The sequence below is a fragment of the Aythya ferina genome (assembly GCF_964211825.1).
Source record: "Aythya ferina genome assembly, chromosome: 1".
In the NCBI taxonomy this organism is placed as follows: Eukaryota; Metazoa; Chordata; class Aves; order Anseriformes; family Anatidae; genus Aythya; species Aythya ferina.
In genome coordinates, this window is record NC_140296.1 from 115,819,910 (window position 1) to 115,839,998 (window position 20,089).

At 41.1% G+C, this 20,089-nt stretch overlaps 1 protein-coding gene across 11 annotated transcripts in view; it reads right to left on the reverse strand.

The window, feature by feature from the left end:
- Positions 1-20,089, reverse strand: part of LOC311434116 (uncharacterized protein) — a 354,696-nt gene that overhangs the window by 280,254 nt on the left and 54,353 nt on the right. Inside the window, exon 2 of one of the 11 annotated variants that reach the window (XM_084514014.1) lies at positions 11,055-11,187. The exons of the other annotated variants lie outside the window; for them this stretch is intronic. Coding sequence (XP_084370140.1) covers positions 11,055-11,116 — 62 coding nt within the window. The 5' untranslated portion in view covers positions 11,117-11,187. The remainder of the gene's footprint in view (positions 1-11,054; positions 11,188-20,089) is intronic. 11 annotated transcript variants of the gene reach the window in all.

Consider the following 20,089-nt stretch of genomic DNA (forward strand, 5'->3'; position numbering starts at 1 on the left):
AACATAAGCTACAGTGAAACTTCTCTGTCAGTGTTATTACCAATGTTATGTTTTGCTCATGGGCTGCACAAGCATGTGAAGCTTGCAGTTGACACTGGCTCCAGTTTATTTTGAGTTGGTCTTATCTCAGACCTACTTTGTTCCAAACTATTCCAATATCACAGCATTTTTTTCATATGACTACAATGCCATTTATTGCAACGGCAAAGACAAAAGGGAAGCAAACTTTGTGCTGAACTGTCAGAGAAATTCTGGGATGCTGTTTGCCCAGTGGAAACATCTCCACTCTGCCAGCTCAAGTATAACAACAGAGACACAGTGAGGTGACCCGCCTCACCATTTCTTTCAGATAAATATGACAGCTCCAGCATACACCTCCATGGGACCTTTAACAAAGTCTTCTTAAGATGATTGTTTGACAGCCTCTTACCTTCTCCTCCCCCCTTCCCTGCCAATGCAGGATTTACTTTTGTCTGTACAATTTACATTCCTTTGAAGGCAAAATGATACTCGAAGACAAAGAGGGAGCTGTGGATATTGCCAACACAGCAAGCAGAGAAGCACCTCTTCCAGTCTCCCTATGCTTTCTCATTTACTGATTTCTATTCCTCTCCATTTCCCCAGCATTTATTTATTTTTAATACTTTCACCCTTTCCTCTCCCTATTTACAGGGCAGTCTGATTACTGCACATTGCCAGCTTTTCACACATCAGAAATTACACTTTGGATCACGTGGATGGGAGCAGAGTGATTTTATGGGCAGGAAAGATATTTTATGTTGTCTTTTCTTTGAATGTTCTTGAGTTTTTATTGGGGGGGAGGGGGGCTAAGAACAAGCAATTTTTGATTAGTAGGGCCTCTTACACTTAAATTCTGCCATATATCATACAGTGGTGTCTGGTTGACTCCTGATGAGGAGAAGGCTCAGAGAACCAGGCAGACAGGCTGAGACACTTCAGCATCCTATTGTGGCCTCCGAAGGCAGCCCAGGTCCAGAGGTCTGATGCGAACGCTCAGTGTGCGGGGATCGGGCATCTGAGTCCTTCCTTTAGCACTGTGCCAGCTGCAGATTTTCGCTTACAAGATTTCACATACCTGCATTCCCCAACACTTTCCCTCTATTTCCCTTCACAGTGCTGCTAAATGATTTCTATGATCCTCTGTCTTTAACCAGAGGTCCACGCAAGCAGCTTTCTCTTGAAGCTTTCTCCTCCACACAGTTAACAGGCTTCTCAATTTAGCATTGCTGAAGCCTCCTTACTCTTCAGAAAAGGCTAAATATTTTTGTTTGCCAAAGGCTCTGTGAGTCACAGAGAACATGACTCCTGTGGTATAAACAAAGTTCAAGACTGGGGTTACATAGTCTATAAGAGGAAAGCTCTCAGGCAGTGGAAACAATAGTACATCCAGATGCCAGACCTCCCCCAGCAGACGCTGTCCCAAAACCCCCGAGTGCAAAAAAAGGTCATGTTTCTTCCTCCTGATCTGAAGACCATGGCCAATATTTCTGGCCATGCAGGTCTTCTCTTGGAGGTGAATATGAACTATAGTTAATCAGGAGAGCAAATATTTTTCACTCCACTGTGCATTGCTCTAGGTTCAGGGCATGTCACGGCTGCAGTAGTTGTCCTTGGGAGGCAACAGAAGTTAGCAGGAATATCAGTATGAAAATCAAGGGAGGTATTGTCTTTTTGTTGCATAAAAACGTGTGATAAGATCACTCTGGCTGTTCAATGTCAGGATCATTTTCAGCTTGTTGCCCTTACTGAAGAGGTTACAAGACGCCCTTGCTCCTAGGAGAAAATCCAACTTTAAAAAAAAAAAAAAAAAAAAAAAAAAAAAAAAGCAATTGTATATTTTGCTACCAGAAATACTAAAATAAATTTTTCCTTCTTATTTTCCCGGTAGGGTTTCCCCAATATCCAGAGGAAAACTGGGAGTCAGATATTGGGTATGGCAATGGGTGGTCATGACGACTTGTATGTATTTTGGTGAAGACAGTTTTCTAGGGACATACTGTAGTCTTGCAACCAAAATGCAACAGATTATGCTCACTGAGGCATACACCAAAATTAAACAAAAGAGATGAGCAGAACTGTAAAACTTATTTCCAGTAAGTTTTATGGTGGTTTTCTCTAGCTATATGGCTTCCTCAATTATATAGTTTTAACATCTTTTTGGAGTAAATGCCAGAGGAAACTTGCAGAGAAAATTTTAAAGGCACATGAACGTAATGTCACTGCGGAGGTCCTACATTTAAAAGTGCATATTTCAGGAAAGGGTATGACAAAAAATAGCAATGGGAACTTTTCAGAGGGGGGAGACCCCACTCTGTCCACCTTAATGCCACAGGGCCCAAAGAGCCCTCATCCCTGTTGCAGAAAATGGCCTCTCATACCAGTAACGTTGATCAAGGATAAATGGTTTTCTTCACAACACTCCGCAGTATGCTGCTCGGACATCACTGGAGCAGTAATATAGCAATTATGGCTACATAAAAGTCCTGGAGCCCATTCTGTAAACTGTAGAAGCTATGATAATTTTGGCCCCCAAGCCCATCTGTGGGTCTGCTCAGCTGCCAGAACAGAGAGGGTCTGAGGGGCACCACCTAAACCTCTCTTAGCACATGGCATCTCATGTTGACCCAGCAGATCTGTTTCCCTCTAGCCAGCTTGCCTCATGGTAAAGCTCTGCCATTCACTTCTGATTTGATTTTACTGTGGAACAGCCTGGTAGATTGTTTGTGGGGTTTTTGTTTGTTGCTTTTTCTTGTTGTTTTTGCCTATAATTTGAGGGAAAAGCCAGACAAGGTGCAGCTTTCCGCTAAACTGGAGGCATGGACCAAACACATTACAGGCTCTATTCTCTCCCTCTCCTAAATGCCTCTCTAGTCCTTTCTCTTCCCATTTCCACCAGCATACTTGTGCCTGATTTAACCATTTATTGAATGTCATTAATTAGGTTAAGATAATATCTCTTACAGTGACTTTATCCTGAAGAACTGTTATGGCCCTTTGATGGAACAAAAACTCCCTTTTTCCTATTGTTGCCATGACAAGTAACATGCCATTGCCACAGTCATTTACAACAACCAGAGAAAAAGTTCTGTAGGTGAACTTTAGGAAAACTGTCAGCCCCAAACTACAGCTTAAATTCACCTTTTACAGTGATAGGGACTACATAACCTTTGCATACAACCTATTCTGGTTATTTACCAGCTGTTAGAAGTTTTTCCTCAACATCTATCCTTCATTTCTCATCCTGCAGTTGAAGCCTACAGTTTCCTGCTCTACCTGACATGGACTACATGTGAAAAAATACTCCTTTTCATTTTACAGCAATACCACATCCAAAGAGTTATTTTGTCCCCTTTTCTCTTTTGACAGTACTTTTCCCTCTAGAATAAGTTACTCCATTTTTTCAAACTCTTCACATAGCTCATTTCCCCAAGAGGAAAAGATGTTGGAAAGTATCTGTTGTTGGACACCTGGCAGTTGGGAAATAATCCATCTAAACACCTGTCTAGATAACAAGCATAATTGTTTTCAACAAAATTAGCCAATGACTGGAACTATCAGCAACTCTCTTTCTTTTACTTGGGAATATGAAGTTTACATTGGCAATGACATGGTTGAATTAGTTACTCTTTTGTCCATAAAGACAGATTCAGAATGTAGTCATCCACAAATTTCTTGTGTTTATCAGGAATTCATTTTCCAAAATTAAAGTAAAACAAAGACAGTTGTTAGACCTGATCAGTCTGTTAGATTTGGCATCTTTGTATCCCAGTGACTAAACATAGCTATGTCACTGCTTCAATTTGATTACACATCAGATAGCAGTAACTCTATAATATGAAAAATGCAACTTTTTAGAGCTCCACAGCATGAACACACCAATATTAGATCAATCTCCAGCTTAGAAGTCATCCTGTATTCTTCAGAAAACGGTAATTTCTGTCTTGGCAACAAAAATTAATAATGTTTTCTAAAATCTCCAGTTGGCTAGAGATGCCATCCCATCCTGGAAAACACTGACCTGGCTTTGTCTTTTCTTGTTTAAGCTGTCTTTCAGCACAGTGATCTGGCAAGGAGCCACAGCCCTTGAGATACTCCAGCAAGAAAAGGACGCCCCATGCCTCTCCAACGATGCAGGCTGCCAGGCGTGCATCAAACCTCCAATGCTCTGCCCTGGGGAGCTGAACCACGTTCAAAGTTTCCACCAGTACCTTCAAAGTGGTTCGCAGCATGGACTGTATGCATGGCATTTTCAGGTGAAAGAGAGAACAGCAAAGTGTACCTTGCCAAGAAGCAGCATGATAGCCAGGCATGCCTGTGCATTAGTGCATATATGCGCATGGTGCCTTCAACAGGCTGCACTGACTCAGCTGACAAACTTCTTCCTTTGTGTGCAGGGAATGTTTAAAAATTTAAAAGCAAAGGTATCACGATTTTCTATCTACATATATCAACTTAAGCCGCTTGAATTTCATTTTATCTGAAGGTAGGAGATCTCTTCATCCTGATATATCAAAGTAACATTTTTTGAGGCTGAAATAAAAGGAAGGTTTCTTCTGAAGAGTTCCCATAAGGCTTAAAATAAACTATTTCAGGACAAATAGTATCTGAAAATATTTAGATAATATGGTACAGCAACATTAAATAAACCACATAAAAATATTTACCTTTGGCTTCAAATCATGTTAACCTGAATTAGCTGATAAACACTGGGGTAGCTCTGATGCAGACAGCAGAGAGCACACAAAGTGAAATTCTTCTCCCAGGAAACTTCTACCACTGACTTCACTGGAGCCACTTCACCTATCTCATTTATTTCCTGACTGTAGTGATTTTCCTGGCTTATGTCAGGGTAGCATCTTGTTCTTCTGCGGCATGTCCTGCACTTTATTGACTGGAACAACAAAACAAGTACAGCGGTTGTCCTATCAGCAGCTCTTCAGCTAACTAAAACAGATTTGTACTCTTCCTCCATTAGGTAAGTCAGTGACTTTTGGAGATAATCACTTCCTTTGTAAACATTTCCACTGACCTGCTAACAAACGTATTTCTAATTTCCCTGCTCCAGTTTGTTGCCACGCAGTCTCCATCCATTAGAGCAGCAGAGATGGTAACAGTGCACTCTCACCTTCATGTGAGAATTTCACTCCTCTCTGTTTTAAGCATATTGGGTGGCTACTACCTGCTTCCTCTTAAGAAACTAATGTGCCATAGTATTCTGCTGTATAAACTATATGAATGCCTAACTGTAAAGTTTTAAAGTAGTATGCCTTCTAAGAAGGAGCAATCACTAGTGATTTACCTTTTAAGTGATGTCTTAAACTTGGACTTATGAATTGCTCCCTCTGTTGCAGAGCAAAGATGGGCAAAACTAAGAGAAAGCATCTATTTTCTTCCCATGGGAAACTCCCACATTGCTGGTGGAATCCTCTGGGAACATGTGCTTTTGGCAACACAGCCTTCCTAAGTGAGGTGACCTGGGTGAAGAATACTGGTAACTAAAGGAACAAGTATTTCTGGCTTATCTTATTTTTTTGACAAAGGCTCCAATAAGAATGTGATCAGATAAGAATCATGCTCCCATGGGTTCTGCTAAGCTTGGACATGCCTTAAGGAGACTGTGATGCCTCCCAGAATGGATACTGGTTTAGAAAAATTATAGTTTTACTATATTTTTCCTATATTTCTTTTATTTTTCTTCTCTGCCACAAAAAAAAAAAAAAAAAAAGAAAGAAAGAAGAAAATCTTATTTTATAATAAGAATTATTTTATAATAATAAGAAAAACCTTATTGCTCTTTACAGATACCTTAAAGGAGGCTGTAGAGAGGTGGGGGTTGGCCTGTTCTCCCACGTGCCTGGTGACAGGACGAGGGGGAATGGGCTTAAGTTGAGCCAGGGGAGTTTTAGGTTAGATGTTAGGAAGAACTTCTTTACAGAAAGGGTTGTGAGGCATTGGAACAGGCTGCCCAGGGAAGTGGTGGAGTCACCATCCCTGGAAGTCTTCAAAAGACGCTTAGATGTACAGCTTAGGGATATGGTTTAGTGGAGGGCTGTTAGCGTTAGGTTGGAGGTTGGACTCGATGACCTTGAGGTCTCTTCCAACCTAGAAAATTCTGTGATTCTGTGATTCTGTGAAAATCCCAACATCTTCCTTGAAAGAAAACATTTACTCCTGTGACTTAAACAACACCTGAAGTTATAGTGATTATGGCAAAGTTATCATCCCTATAGTTGGTAGTTGCACTTAAAAACACAGCTTAGTCTCTAACAGTCATCAGGAAACAAAAGTGGAAGATGTTCAAGGCCCATAAAGTGATTTTCAGCCTGCTATAAGCACCATGCTTCCCAGGCACCACATGGATCTCGTGGACAGCAGCTTGACTCGACAAAAAAAAGTACCGCAAAAAGGAACAGATACACCCAACATCATATCTGCTATAGGTCCATTGGGAACAAGAAGGGAAATGGTCCTCAGACTTCCTCTTCCCCAGAAAGTCTGGATCACAGGGCCACTAGCAACACATGGGGGTCGAAAAGAAGCTCAACATGAGCCTGCACTGTGTGTTTGCTGCCCAGAAAGTCAACTGTATCCTGGGATGCATCAAAAGAAGTGAGGAAAGCAGGTGGAGGGAGGTGATTCTCTCCTTCTGCTCTGCTCTCCTGAGTGCTGCATTCAGCTCTGGGGCCCCCAGCACAAAAAGGACACTGAAGTATTAGAATGAGTCCAGAGGAGGGGCACAAAGATGATCAAGAGGCTGGAGCACCTCTCATACAAAGACAGGCTGAGGAAGTTGGGGTTGTTCAGCCTGGAAAAGAGAAGGCTCTGGGAAGACCTTACAGCAGCCTTCCAGTGCCTACAGGAAAGCTGGGAAGGGACTCTTTTTCAGGGAGCGCAGTGATAGAACAAGGAGGAATGGCTTTAAGCTAAAAGAGGGAAGATTTAGATTAGATATAAATAAAATTATTTACTCTTTACTTTGAGGGCAGCAAGGCTCTGGCGCAGGCTGCCCGGAGAAGCTGTGGATGCCCCATCCCTGGAGGTGTTCAAGGCCAGGCTGGATGGGGCTTTGGGCAACCTGGTCTGGTGGGAGGTGTCCCTGCCCATGGCAGGGGGTGGAACTGGATGGACTTTGGTCCCTTCCGACCCAAACCATTCTGTGGTTTTATGATTCTATGAAAGTTTGATAAAGCAACATCACATTTTCACCCCTTGGGTTCCTTACTCTAATGCAAAGTCAACTAGTCTCCAGCTGTATGTTCTCTGTAGAGGCAAATGTGGAAAGAAGCTTATGATGTTCTGTGAGAGGAGGTTACAGGAGGAAGAAAAAGAGGTTGCTTATTTATTTAATAAAACGTTGCTTTTGCAGCTTGTCTTTTTCATGGAGAGAAATAAAGTTCATGGATGACAATCAATTATTACTGTCCATCAGCATGCAAAGCAGTTCATGACAGACAAGACTTCTTTCCCCTAGGACAAGCAGCATGCTTATAGGCATAGAAAAACATAATTGCAGAGCCAAGATTAGCACATGTAAACATCTACTGCATAGCGTTTTTAATGATACATTTTATTAAAGCATTTCTTCTAATAATAAGGTTTGGTGAAATGCTTATAAATTACACTGTGTATGATTAAAGATGTCCTTTTTCCTTTATGATCTTGAGAGATTAGTATGGAGCAAAAGAGAGCACAACAGATGATTATATTCCTGCCTTCACAGAAACATGTTGTCTTGGAAATATAAGACCTCAGATCTTCCACTTTCTTGTATCCTAAATGAAATCAGTTTGCAATGAACCTTCTTCTTCCACATTACAGCTATTGGATTTTGCAATCCAATGGATAAAAGCTTGTTTGAAAATTACCTTATTACTTGTCCTCTGGCCAAGCTCCTCTCAAGGTAAGTCTGCACTTCAGTGACTGCAGTAACACGAGGTTGCTAACTTCACAGTAATTAGCTCAGGACCTTAACACTGTAGCTGTGGTAGCGTAAACCATGGGCCTAAAATCCAAGTCCAATTAGCCTACGCAGCGTTCCACGCTGTTGCATCAAACACATGGCAATGGGACAGAAAGCTACTTTGAGTATATCCATACAACCTCCAGGCTTACTAGTATAGCTTAGACATATCCTGGACTAGACTTAAGAGTTTATGAGCACATAGTCCTTACAAAAGGCCGGAGAGCATTCAATTCATAACTTAATTACGTGTCCAGGAAGGTCACACAGAACCCAGGCACCTGTTTTAGACAGTTGCAAAAATGGGAAATATCACTTGTTAATTTTGTGTGAAAAAGCCTGAGGAGAAAAAAAAAAAAAAAAAAAAAAAAAAAAAAAAAAAAGACCTTTCTGGATCCAAAGTAGGAGAGAGGAACTACAAGATGTGAGCTGTTTATCTCCCCATGTCTCCTTTAACAGTTTTCAAGTGCTGGCAAGTAGATATAAGCTCTTCTCCCCACTCCCTCAGACAACGTTATGCTGTCACAGCAGGAAGCAGATGGGAGCTCCAGTGAATATTTTAGGGGTCACTGCATGGAAACTGCAACTCTTGAGCAAACCTTTTATAGCATAACAACATGTGGCATGCATGCTTGAGTCTGCTGTTAGAAAGGCTGAGATCAAACTGGAGAGTTAAGCTACACTTTGATTGTTTCTGTAGATCCTTAAAACGACATGCTTTAGCAGCTAACACCCAACTCAACCAGGGAAAGTCCAGAAGGAAAGGTTCTCCCACTCACTTGCTCTTGTGCTCCCTGGGCAAGCTCTTACAAAATCATGGGTTTTAAATGGAAGTAATTCAGAAGGCTGCAGGACTCAGCAGACTCTTCTGAAAGAAATCAGAATTAAAAAAAAAAAAAAAAAAAAAAATCACAAACCACCACCACCAAAAAAAAAAAAACAAAACACAACAAAAAACAGCTCAGACAAACGTTAATTGAAACGTTCCCAAACAAGATCATGGCAAGGGGAACCAATTGGCTGAATCCTGAGTTCTTACAGCCACTAGTAAATAGCCCATTTCAAAAGACCTTGGAAATAGATGCTTTAAACAGAGCCAAAGAATAATGCCAGCCACGGAGCAGGCTTCAACACAACCATTATTTGGTTAGATTGCCACTCCTTTTATTGAAAAACAAAGAAATGTATAACGTTAAAACAACCAGATGAAGAACATCCTAAATTTTAGTAACAGGGATGGGGTAGATATTTTATTTATATGAATTGCCTTTGATTTCAATGGATTGCAGCACAAAGGCTGAGCCACCTACTCAGAGAAATAAACTTATAACTATATCTGAAGAGAAAGACCCTAACCCTAGACCCGTTCTTCTCCGTGCTATTTCTGCATCCTTTCATGAAGACAAGAGTTTACCTGCCACAAAGGGATCCTCAAACAGCAAAAAAATAACAAAGAATGGTTTGAGTTGAGACCACCCAGTTCCAGCCCCCTACCATGGCCAGGGACACCTTCCACCAGACCAGGTTGCCCAAAGCCCCATCCAGTCTGGCCTTGAACACTTCCAGGGATGGGGTATCCACAGCTTCTCCGGGCAGCCTGGGCCAGTGTCTCACCACCCTCTGAGTGAAGTATTTCCTCCTAACACCTAATCTAAATCTCCCCTCTTTTATTATATAACCATTCCTCCTCATCCTGTCATTGGCCATGTAAAATAGTCAGAACAATCAGAGCATGAAGTATTCCAGAGTGGAGCACAGTGTACTGTTACAGCCCATGAAAGATATAATTCACCTTTGCAATGCTCTAAAATATGCCAAGAAGTGATGCAATCCTCACAGCGTCCCAGGAAGAGAAGAACAGAAAGATGCCCCCTCTCTCTACCACTAAGGCTCCTGCATAAGCCCTGTGATTTGGCTTCAAGTCTATATCGAAAATTCCAGAAATGCAGGTATGTCCCACTGTATCAGATTCTGCTAAAACTGGGAAACTATCCACGTAACAGGTAGTGGCACTTAAGGTAGACAGGTAATTTGCAGCTACAGGGACCCCAGAGCTTTGCAATGTACATACCCTCAAATGATGCATCCTGTGGCGATGTTGTCCTGCTGCTTTCCTCAACAGAGGCCAAAGTCTCTAAAGCTAAATTGATCCTTAAAACACAAATTGGAATTGCTCTCATAAAATGAGGAGACTTTTGCCATAACTTAGCCAACTCAAATCAAATGACAGCATCTTAAAATATTTCTATACTTTTAACATTTTTTTTTTATCATCACAGCCTAAAATATATCTTCTACATGAGGAAAGGAGACTTGTGCTTTTGTCTGTGATGCCTTTGATGGTGGCATTCAAAGCCATGTTTCAAAGATCAATAGCAAGGATCATTAAGGAGTTCACAGTCTGATTTTTTTCCTTTTTTTTTTTTTTTTTTTTTGGTGTGGAAAGGGAAATATTCCTGAATTGTTGTTTCTGCCACTGTTTCACAAAATAACTTTGCCGGTGTTGCCTTGTGTGTACCCCAAGCGCAGATGGCAATCCTACCTTAAGGCTAAGGACTGAACACCATCCTTCAGAAGTGATGACTCCATAAACATTATGCACCCCCAGGTTTTTCTCCTCCCAGTGCAGTCACAAAGCAGTGTTGCAAGTTTTTTTTTTTTTTTTAAACTGAGCTTTAAGGCACCACAGATGTTGCCTTGTTTCCAGGTTTAGCCTGACTGGAAGCTATTGCCCAGGGTGTAGCAGTGGTGCTTTCCAGTACAGGGGCAACCACAAAATTGCACCCTTTCCTTCTATCCAAACACATGCAAGACACACAGACACAACGCCCTTGGGAAGAAAGGCAAACTCTACTGCAGAAACCACTTGCCCAAAGGGAGGAAGGCCAGTAAGTCTTCCTTATTGTTTGTTAGTCTCTCTATAGAGAGAACAGAAGTAGTCCTACTAAAAAGAATTGTTTAAGAAGAGGATTTTACCCAAATTTCAGTTTGTTTGTTTTTTTTTTTTTTTAAAAAAAAAAAAAAAAAAAACACAGCTGGGGTAGATAGTGGTGCACTGAAACCATTTACTCACCATTTGCTTCTATAACTTTGCTGTGGGGAAAAAGCCTGAATAGAAATTGTGGAGCAAAACATTAACACACGGGTATGTTGCTGCACGGCGTGACACTTCCAGATGGGCAGAGTTTTGTGTCAGCTGAACTCACCTGCAATCAGAAAAGGGGAGTAGTACCGACATCTGATGATGCAAATGGATGTCTGAAACAAAAGCATCTGTGTGCAATATCGACAGGGTTGGTAGCTTCCCTTTGTTTTTGCAAAGCTGAGCACAGGCAAGGGACAGCAAAATACAGCTTCCCAGACCCCTGAAACCTGTTTGCCTCTATTCTATCAGCACAGGGACACCAGTAGCTCTCTCAAAATCAGGCCCTTTGTAGAGACATGGACAAATACACAATTAACCTGTGAAAATCACCCACACATTTGATTTTAAAAGACCATCTATCAGGTTCTCGATGTCCTTTTTTCCTTTCTTTTGCTGTGCCTATTTTCTCTGGGGAGGAAGTGATATTGTTGGGGCTGCTGTCCGCGAAACCAAGTGCCTTGTGTTGAAGGGTTGTCATAAAGCTTCCCAAGAGCCTCACTTCTCATTCGAGATTCCTCTCAGTGTGCTCATGCAGCCAGTACACAAAGTACAGTGCCCGCCTTGGCCCAAGACAGAGCTGTATACGTGTCACGCAAGAGGGCAGAAAGTGAAACAGTGAAAGACCAAAGGAGCAGAGAACAAAGCAACAGAAAGCCATAGATCATTACATGATTTACATGAGGAAGCAAGAAAGATGCAGCTCCTGCCCCCATTTCTCACCCCCACCATCAGCTGTAACGCAGGGTGCCTGCAGCAGCTGCGTAGCCCAGTCTGAGCCATGCTCCTCAGGAAGGCAGCCAGCACAACCCCAGGAAATGTAGCCCTGAGAAAACCCTATGGGGAGAAGAAGCAGCACTCCTGATAAGGGCTGACTAGAAAAGAGACTGAATTACCAACAAAGCCACCACAAGTATTCTTTGTAACTAAGCAGGATTACTTGCAAGGAAATGCCTGACTTCTAACATAAGTTTTTCTCCCTACCCTAGATTACCACGGGTTTTGACTAACTGCCTAGCTCAAAGTGGGTTAGATCATTTCTCCTTTTATTGCAAGAACTCCCTTAGTTTCTTGAGCTGTATGTCCCTGGGATCTACCTTTTCACAAATTCAAACTTCCCAGAAAATAACCCGATTCACTTAATTTGCACACAATTTCTGCCACACCAAAATGCCATCCTGCACTCTTGCCTCGCCCCACAGTCTGGATGATACTGATCATTTTCCAAAAACAGAGGCAGCCTTGCATGGCACGTGAACTCTTCTGCAGACTGACCTGCACCACTCTAGCTGCCAGCTGAATGGGAGAAAAAGGTAAGTGCTAGAAAAATACGAGATAGCTGGCAAGACCAAAAGCAAGAGTTTGAGGAAGACCTTGTTCATTTGCATGCACCTGACCTCACTGGCATTCACCAACGATTAACATCAACTGCCACGGTCAACACTTAATTCACACAGAAAGCTGCTGCTAGTTTCACTTCATTAATATTGACGTCTGAACTCAGTAGCTATGGTGGATTACGATTAATAATTATTTATAGCCAGCTATCTGCACAGAGCATGCCTGTCTAATGCTGGGGGTCAGGTTATGAATGTTGCTTTAACAATTCACAAGCTGTCCACCTCTGCAGCAAGCCACTTCACCTCTTCTAGCTCAGGCACTGCCACCAGCTCTCACATTTGTCCATTTACGGGTATGATGTGTTTTCACATGTGAAACTCAGGTTTATTCCACACTGCTGGGTAGATATTTGCAACACAGAGTAGTATTTCTTTGAAGAAAAGCTAGACAGCAGCAGCAAAGGTTAAGGCTAAAACATGCAGGTGCAATACATTTTTATTAACCTCAACTTCTGGTTCAGAAATACACCTAGAAGTCCAGCTCCTCTGTGACTCCACAGGGAACAAAAATCCACTTTGCCTCTCTATTTACATGTGCAGCCAGTGAAGTTCTGCATCCTGCACAAGCACCACCACTTTACCACCAGACCCAGCTCCTGAGAGCCATCCAGCCCCCAGTGACTCATACAGCAAAAAGCCATCAGCGAGGACGAGCACAGGTTTTGTATCAAACCAGATCACACAGCTTCCTGTTATCATTACTCAGATGAGGCCAGCCCCAGTGTCCCACGCAGCACTCCACAAGGGTTACAAGTGGAAAAAGTGAAGCAGCATCCCTCGTAGCCACGCCACCAGCCATCCTTCTTGGGCCAGGATAGCGGTGCTGCTCTTGCCTGTACTACCAGCAGCCCAGCAAACCGGGACTGCTTATGGTGCAGCTGACTGGGCAGTGATTCATAAATAACCACCGCTCAGCATCAGCTTGCTTTGTTTTAGCTTGCTTTCTAGCCCCCCAAAACTGGGTAACCCAGAGACACTGAAGAATGTGAAAATGAGAGGAGAAAACTGGAGCCTCTGGCACCAGTGAGGTGGGTGTCTGGGAGAAGAAAACGCCAAGGAAACTTTGCAGCTCTGCAGATTATTACTTTTCTCTCGCCCTCCCTGTGCAACCTCCTGGATACAGAAAATCCTCAGCCATAAGCTCAACAAATAATAAGTTTCCACATAGTTTTTACAAATTGCACTATATTTAATAAATAAAACTTTAATATATTTTCTCATACTAACTTCAGTCAAAATTAAGACCACTTTCTCCTTACCACATTTTTTTCCTCCAATAATAAATATATTTTCAGTGAAAAAGTATCTCCCTTTTCTAGCCGACACGTCCAGAATACCTCGGTTATTTCAGTTTCCAAGAGGCAGTACAGAAATCAAGCCAATCTGTATCATTTCACCTGCTTTCAAAGCTGCGAGACAGAAAAATTGCTGTATTCGAAAGTGATTGACTTTTTACAAGAATACCATCTTCCCCACCAGTTTGCAGTGCTACCATCACCACTTTGTGGTTGCATGGATTTAGCAACTGTTGTTTCTGCCATGAACATTTTCTAAAGGCACCAGGTGTTTGGGACCTTTTGAATAAATAAAATTAAAAAAATAAAAAAAAGCTACGTCAATGTTTTTGCTCTCTTACACTGTATATGAGAGTTCCTCACTATTATTACCCCAATAAGAAAATCTAAAGGAAGAAAACCAGAATTTTTAAAGGAACACTTACTGAATCTTGTTGAGGAACAAAATCCTCATGACAATGATATATAAATATATATATATATATATATAATATATGTGTATAATATAAACAAATCCTGATTTTCAATCAGAAGGAAAAAATAAATATTTGAGCAACCTTACAATATTTTGGTCTCCGAATCTAGCAATAATACCTCAACGTACTATTTTTTCCTTGCCATATACTTTTTAAATATGAAAACAGCCTTTTCAACCTGTGCAAAACGGTAGGAGAAAACACACAATACACAGAGATAAAAATAACTAAGTTAAAATTATTTAGCTTAGAAAGTTTGCTAGAGCTCAATCATTAAAATTCATTAATTAACATATAAATTACTTAGAAGGAATTCGACATGCTTCTGGATAGAGCTCTGAGAAAGAAGCCTCCTGATGTTCATAATGGCTGATACTGTTCGCAATTAGAAACTAAAACTGACCTCTAGAATTGGCCTACTGAAAATTTCAACCTTCTGAAAGTTATTTTCCTTCTGAATCTGAAAAACAAATCTCTCATGAAATCTAAACCCACTCCCTGAAGCCTTTCAGTCAAAATGTTCTGCTTTTATCAAATTCAGAAGCCATATCCGTATTTCCTCTAATTTTGTAATGCAATCCAAAACACATTTTAGACAAAAGACAAATTTTGTCACAGCCTTGTTGACATTTGGCTTTCAACTTCTTTATGTGAGACTGCACTGTAAGTGACACATCCCCATGAAAAAACTGGGTTTCAGTGACAAAGCATTTTTCAACAGAAAAAAAAATGTCTTCTCAGTGAATTTTTCCAAAGTCTCAATTCTTTTCATGATACTCATCTGGGATGACCAGGAAAATAATGTACTGCAATCTTGAAAGAGTGGAAGCAAATCCTGTTTTCTTGTCTACATCGCCTCCTATTTGCAGGGGGAGAGCTGCACTGTGTTTCTGCAAGAAGCCAGATTTAACCCTTCCCCCACCACATCACAAGCAATGAAATCTAGCTTCTTACCACCCTTTGTCTCGTGGGTTGGATTTTCTCCTGTCTGATGAGGTGAAAACTCTGACTGAAGTTTCCTGCTATTTCCCTGTCTGTATCATCTAAACTCTCTGGTGTCCTATAGAAAATGGGAAACCTCACAGCATTTCTGTCAGCAGAAACAATAATCGAAGCTCTTTCCTGTATTTAGTCTTCTATTTCCCTAGGATGGTTGGGAAATTTGAATCTTCTGTACTCCTAGCACTCTGTCACAGCTGGCTGAAATTGCTCTGACATTATTAGGCAGGCACGCAGACACCCACAGTGTGGTCACACAAGCATCATCTCCTAAGAGCATAAGATAAAAAGAAAATTACAATAGCTGCATGTATATGTGATTGTTGGAAAGATCCTCACACACTTTTGCAGCCACATTCAGGCAAGAAACTATGTTATGGGATAATTAGCAATCTGATGAGCAATTCACGTATGAAAAGTATTACATAAATCCCAACATCATTATAGCTAAGAACAGGGTAATAATTACAGCTAAGATTGCCTGCATACTTTACTTCCTAAACCTAGGGGATTGTTTTTTTTCCCAGACACTCATAACTTTACTTGCCAGTCTAATCCTGGTCTCTTTGCCCAAAGTCAGCTGCAGCGAGACCACTGATGCAATGTCAAGAGTATTTCCCTCACTGTCTGCCTGGAGCTAGTCTTCTGGAAGACTCCATTAGAAGAATTTGGCTGCTGTTAAGAGGAGTTTGTTGTGGTGGGTACAGCAGAGAGCTGTACGTTTGGATTTAAGAAGAGCTTTCATTTTCGATGATATTAAGAAAAAGTGAGAACAGGGGAAACATAAGCAATCACAAGGTGTTATCTGCACCCTATCTTTCCACGACTGTCTTCCAGCCTTTTCTTCAGAGGCCAGTGTGTTCCTCAATGTATGAAAGTTGTTTTGTATTATGAACATAACTGGAAATAAAATGACCTTAAAACACAAATCAGGAGTATATCCAATATGTAAATCAACATCTTTATGAGCTGCAATGATGAGGAATGGGAAATCACAACTATTCCAAAGTACCTTTTAGTTTTTTCTGCGTTCCCTTAGGATGAAGAGGAAACAGGGCTAAAGATCTCAGCGACCACCACATACAACACCTCAGCTGATATGCATGCATTATATAACAACAGCATGAAGTTGCTACATACACCGTTTAACCTCACAGAGGCCATCCAGTTCTAATCTTGGTCTTATGCAAATTAGGAATTAATCTAACTGTGCAGACACCAGCGGCCTCAATGTGGTGTAAAGGTGGTGGAAATTACATCCTCGTCAAGCCCACATTACGTGTAAATACTGTTCACACAAATGAAATGAAACACAGCAACTTGGTAAGAAACAAAGTGCTCGGGAGCCCTCCTCAAAGTGTTTCATCAAGCATCTGAGCCTTGTGCCTTGCCACACGCAAACACCCAGGCTGCAGGTACATTGGACCTCTGCCACATGCATGAGGTTGGTCAGTAGATGACCACGTGGAGGCTTTCAACTGCAGCAAGCCAAGGGTCGCTTGGCTTCTGCCCAGGAAGGGTGAGACTTCCCTGGTTACCTTTCCCTTACTGATGGTTGTAGAGAACCGGGGTGTGGACATAGATGGCTTCTGTGGAGCAGATGATGCACGACAGGGGCTAACCCTGTCCTTACCACGTTGTGTGTCACATCACTTAGCTACAGCCAATGCCAACTGCTGGTACAAAAGGTGTTCCTGCTGCAGTGCTGTACTGGGAGAAGTTAGGGAAAGCTGATGTCTCGCTGTTCACCCACATTACAGAATCACAGATTCTGCAAACATCTGACCAGAAGCAGGATGCATCAGCTGCCTTCCACCAAGCAAAACAAAATAATTGTTTAAGTACTGACACAAATGCAAGTATCCTTGCATGCTCTGCAACTTGTACAATACCAACAGAAAGAACTGTTTAAGTCAACTACTTTCAAGAGTGTGGTATAGAAAATATTTCAATGGGAACATGTAGGGTGTGATGTCTGCACGTACTGTGGGTATTTCAGAGTGGCACTGGTCTATATTCATCCAAAGACCAAAAAGGATGAGTTACATAACCCCATGACTATAAAAAGCCATACTTCCTATATCAGAGAAAATGCAAAGAGTGAAGTTATTTTCAGAAAACAGCAAGCCTCTGTGATGACTTTCCAAAGTTATAATTATTATTATTGTTATTCTGCTGCTCACTTTTAATTACTTTGAGTAAACATACATGTATTGATTTTTATCTTCGTATCAGAATGGAACTTTTTAATCCATGTCATATCATGAACTAATGTGTCAACCTGAAGCTTAGCATCCAACCCCAAGGGCAGATAAATTGATACTGACACTGCTTAGTTTAAGTGTCATAAGTGTTTTACAAGATCTGATACAGAAAAGATAACAAAAACGCTAGGGCCAAACACCCAAAGGACACTGGGGAAGAACTAAGAACTGCATGACCTTTTGGATGTCTGGCTTTTCAGACTATTGTTTCGGTGGTTTTCTTTTTTTTGTGTGTGTCTGCTTTTGTCTGAAATTCTAATTAAGACAAGCTTCCCAAATGCTACTGCTTGGAGCTCACAGGATAGCCTCCTGAGTGCTACTTCACAGCAATAGCTTTATGATTAGTGTGAAAGCAGGCTTATACAACATTCTGCAGCTAAATGCAGGTACTCCAGGCTTCTCGTAGACACAATGGCAAACAGTAACTTTATATTCTATCTCTTTTTACCAATGCTCTTCTCAGTGCTGACAGGAAGTATTGCTGAACAATTCTGGGCAAGTAAGTTTTACTTCTCCTTTTTAATGTTTTATTATTATGTGCTTCAACTATCTGTCTTAGCTCAGCCTCTGAGCCTTGCCATCCACCTCCTCCCTGAGCGGATTTTACTGACTCCTTCCACAGTTCACTTGATGTCAAAAGGTTATAAAAAGTTCACATGATTTTACCTCCACAACTGGAAAATACGCCTGAGAACAGTATAGTTAGAAGAGCTAAAGAAAATGAAGCAGTCAAGTTGTGGATTAAATATTCAAATAAATTAGCTTCTTGCATTGTTTCTCCCTGTGTGCCTTTAACTCTTTAACTTCCTTTATTTTATTTTTAAACTAAATCAATAATGTTCTTTCTGAGCAGTGTCTTGACTGTAAATGTCCCAGCCACCTGGGAAGTGCAGCCATCTACAGCAGGCACCGCGTGAGTAAAACTCCTCTTGTTGCCCTCCGCTAACCAAGAACTCCATCTAGATATTCTCTTATTTAGGCCAAATGTTTGGAAGTCAGGTTTGTAGAGATGAGCAATATACCTCCAGAGATCACATCACTGAGGCACTAAGCATGAAATTTTCCTGTAAAAACAAGAATGAAGCTATCAGCCAGTTCTGTATAGATACACACAAAACCAGAAGATTTGAAGCTAATCTCACAGGTATCACCTCAGAAACTTGGGCTTTTGCAAGCCTGCAGAGGAAATTAAAATGCCAAAGAGGATATGAGACCACTCCAAAGAAAAGCCACTACAGCAACTCTCAATAGATTTATTTCTTGCTGATTATCACGATGGGGATGACCTAATTGCTATTTTGCTTCATTTTTTTTTTGAAGGCCAGATTCCATAGGATGCTAAGCAACCTTGCGTCTTACATATGCCTAACGCTTCCTTCTAGCTAAGCTTCACTGAAATCAACTGGGCTTGAGCACATATTTAAGTGCAGAACAAAAATTGCTTAACACTTCTGCATTATCGTTTATTTTAAAGATGCATATTTGTTCTTGTCTGCTATTTATGGCTCATCTGTCCCAGCTTGGCAATGACCAACAAGCAATAAAGAGAGAAAATGTAACATAGCATTAACTTAATGTAAATACTTTGCAAAACTACAGCTTCATAATTGCATAGATCATTTGAAATAGTGTAAGCAAAAACAGTGGGTGACTGGAAACAGAATCCTTCAAAGTCCAGGACCAATGACAGATACCACAAGTAATGACGTATATTTTAAAAATCCCCTTGATATATATTCAGATATTTCTGTTTGTGCTGGCTTACTAAAAAGCAATGAGATGTATACAACATCCATGTAAGTAATACAATAACTGCACTCGCTAAAATAACTGTGCTATCTTAGGCCTATACATAAACCAAACCCAGTAATTCACACATTTCCCTAAGCCAAGTTTTTATGCAGATGCATCTCCGAACTATGGACATCTGTGAGGTTTTAATTTAAATCACACAAGCTCATACTCAAAACCTGAAGTACAAGAGTGAAATTTCTATCATGGTGGGTTACAAAGCATCAACAAACACCCTTCTCACAACATGGCTCCCCACAGCAACAGCAATGTTCAGATCCATGAGGCAAGAACTGTCTTGACAACCTCTTGATATAGCTAAGGACTTACCCCAAAACACAGTTTACTCAAGAGAGGAAAAAAAGACAAAACAAAACAAAAGGCATCAGGTAAACAAAAAGTCCTGGATACTTAGAAAGGTGAGACCACCCTCTGGAAAAGCCTTGATATGTGTTTAATTTTGCATTTTGTGAAGTGCTGTTTCCCTTTTGCTGAACTCCTGTAGGTGGTAGTGTTGGTATAACACGTTACAAGTAATTAAGGCGGCCTCTTGGGACACTGCCTATCCCTCCAGAAGACTTTGTTCTTTAAGGCATGTTGGCTTACTGCCAGGTTACGCTTCCTCCAAGCATGGTACTCCTTATTCTTAGGATCCATAAACAAATCATTAAATTAAATTAAAGCCCATGTTTATTCAAGAAACAGTAACACCTGTGGTGTCAGAACACATGAGTAGGGGAA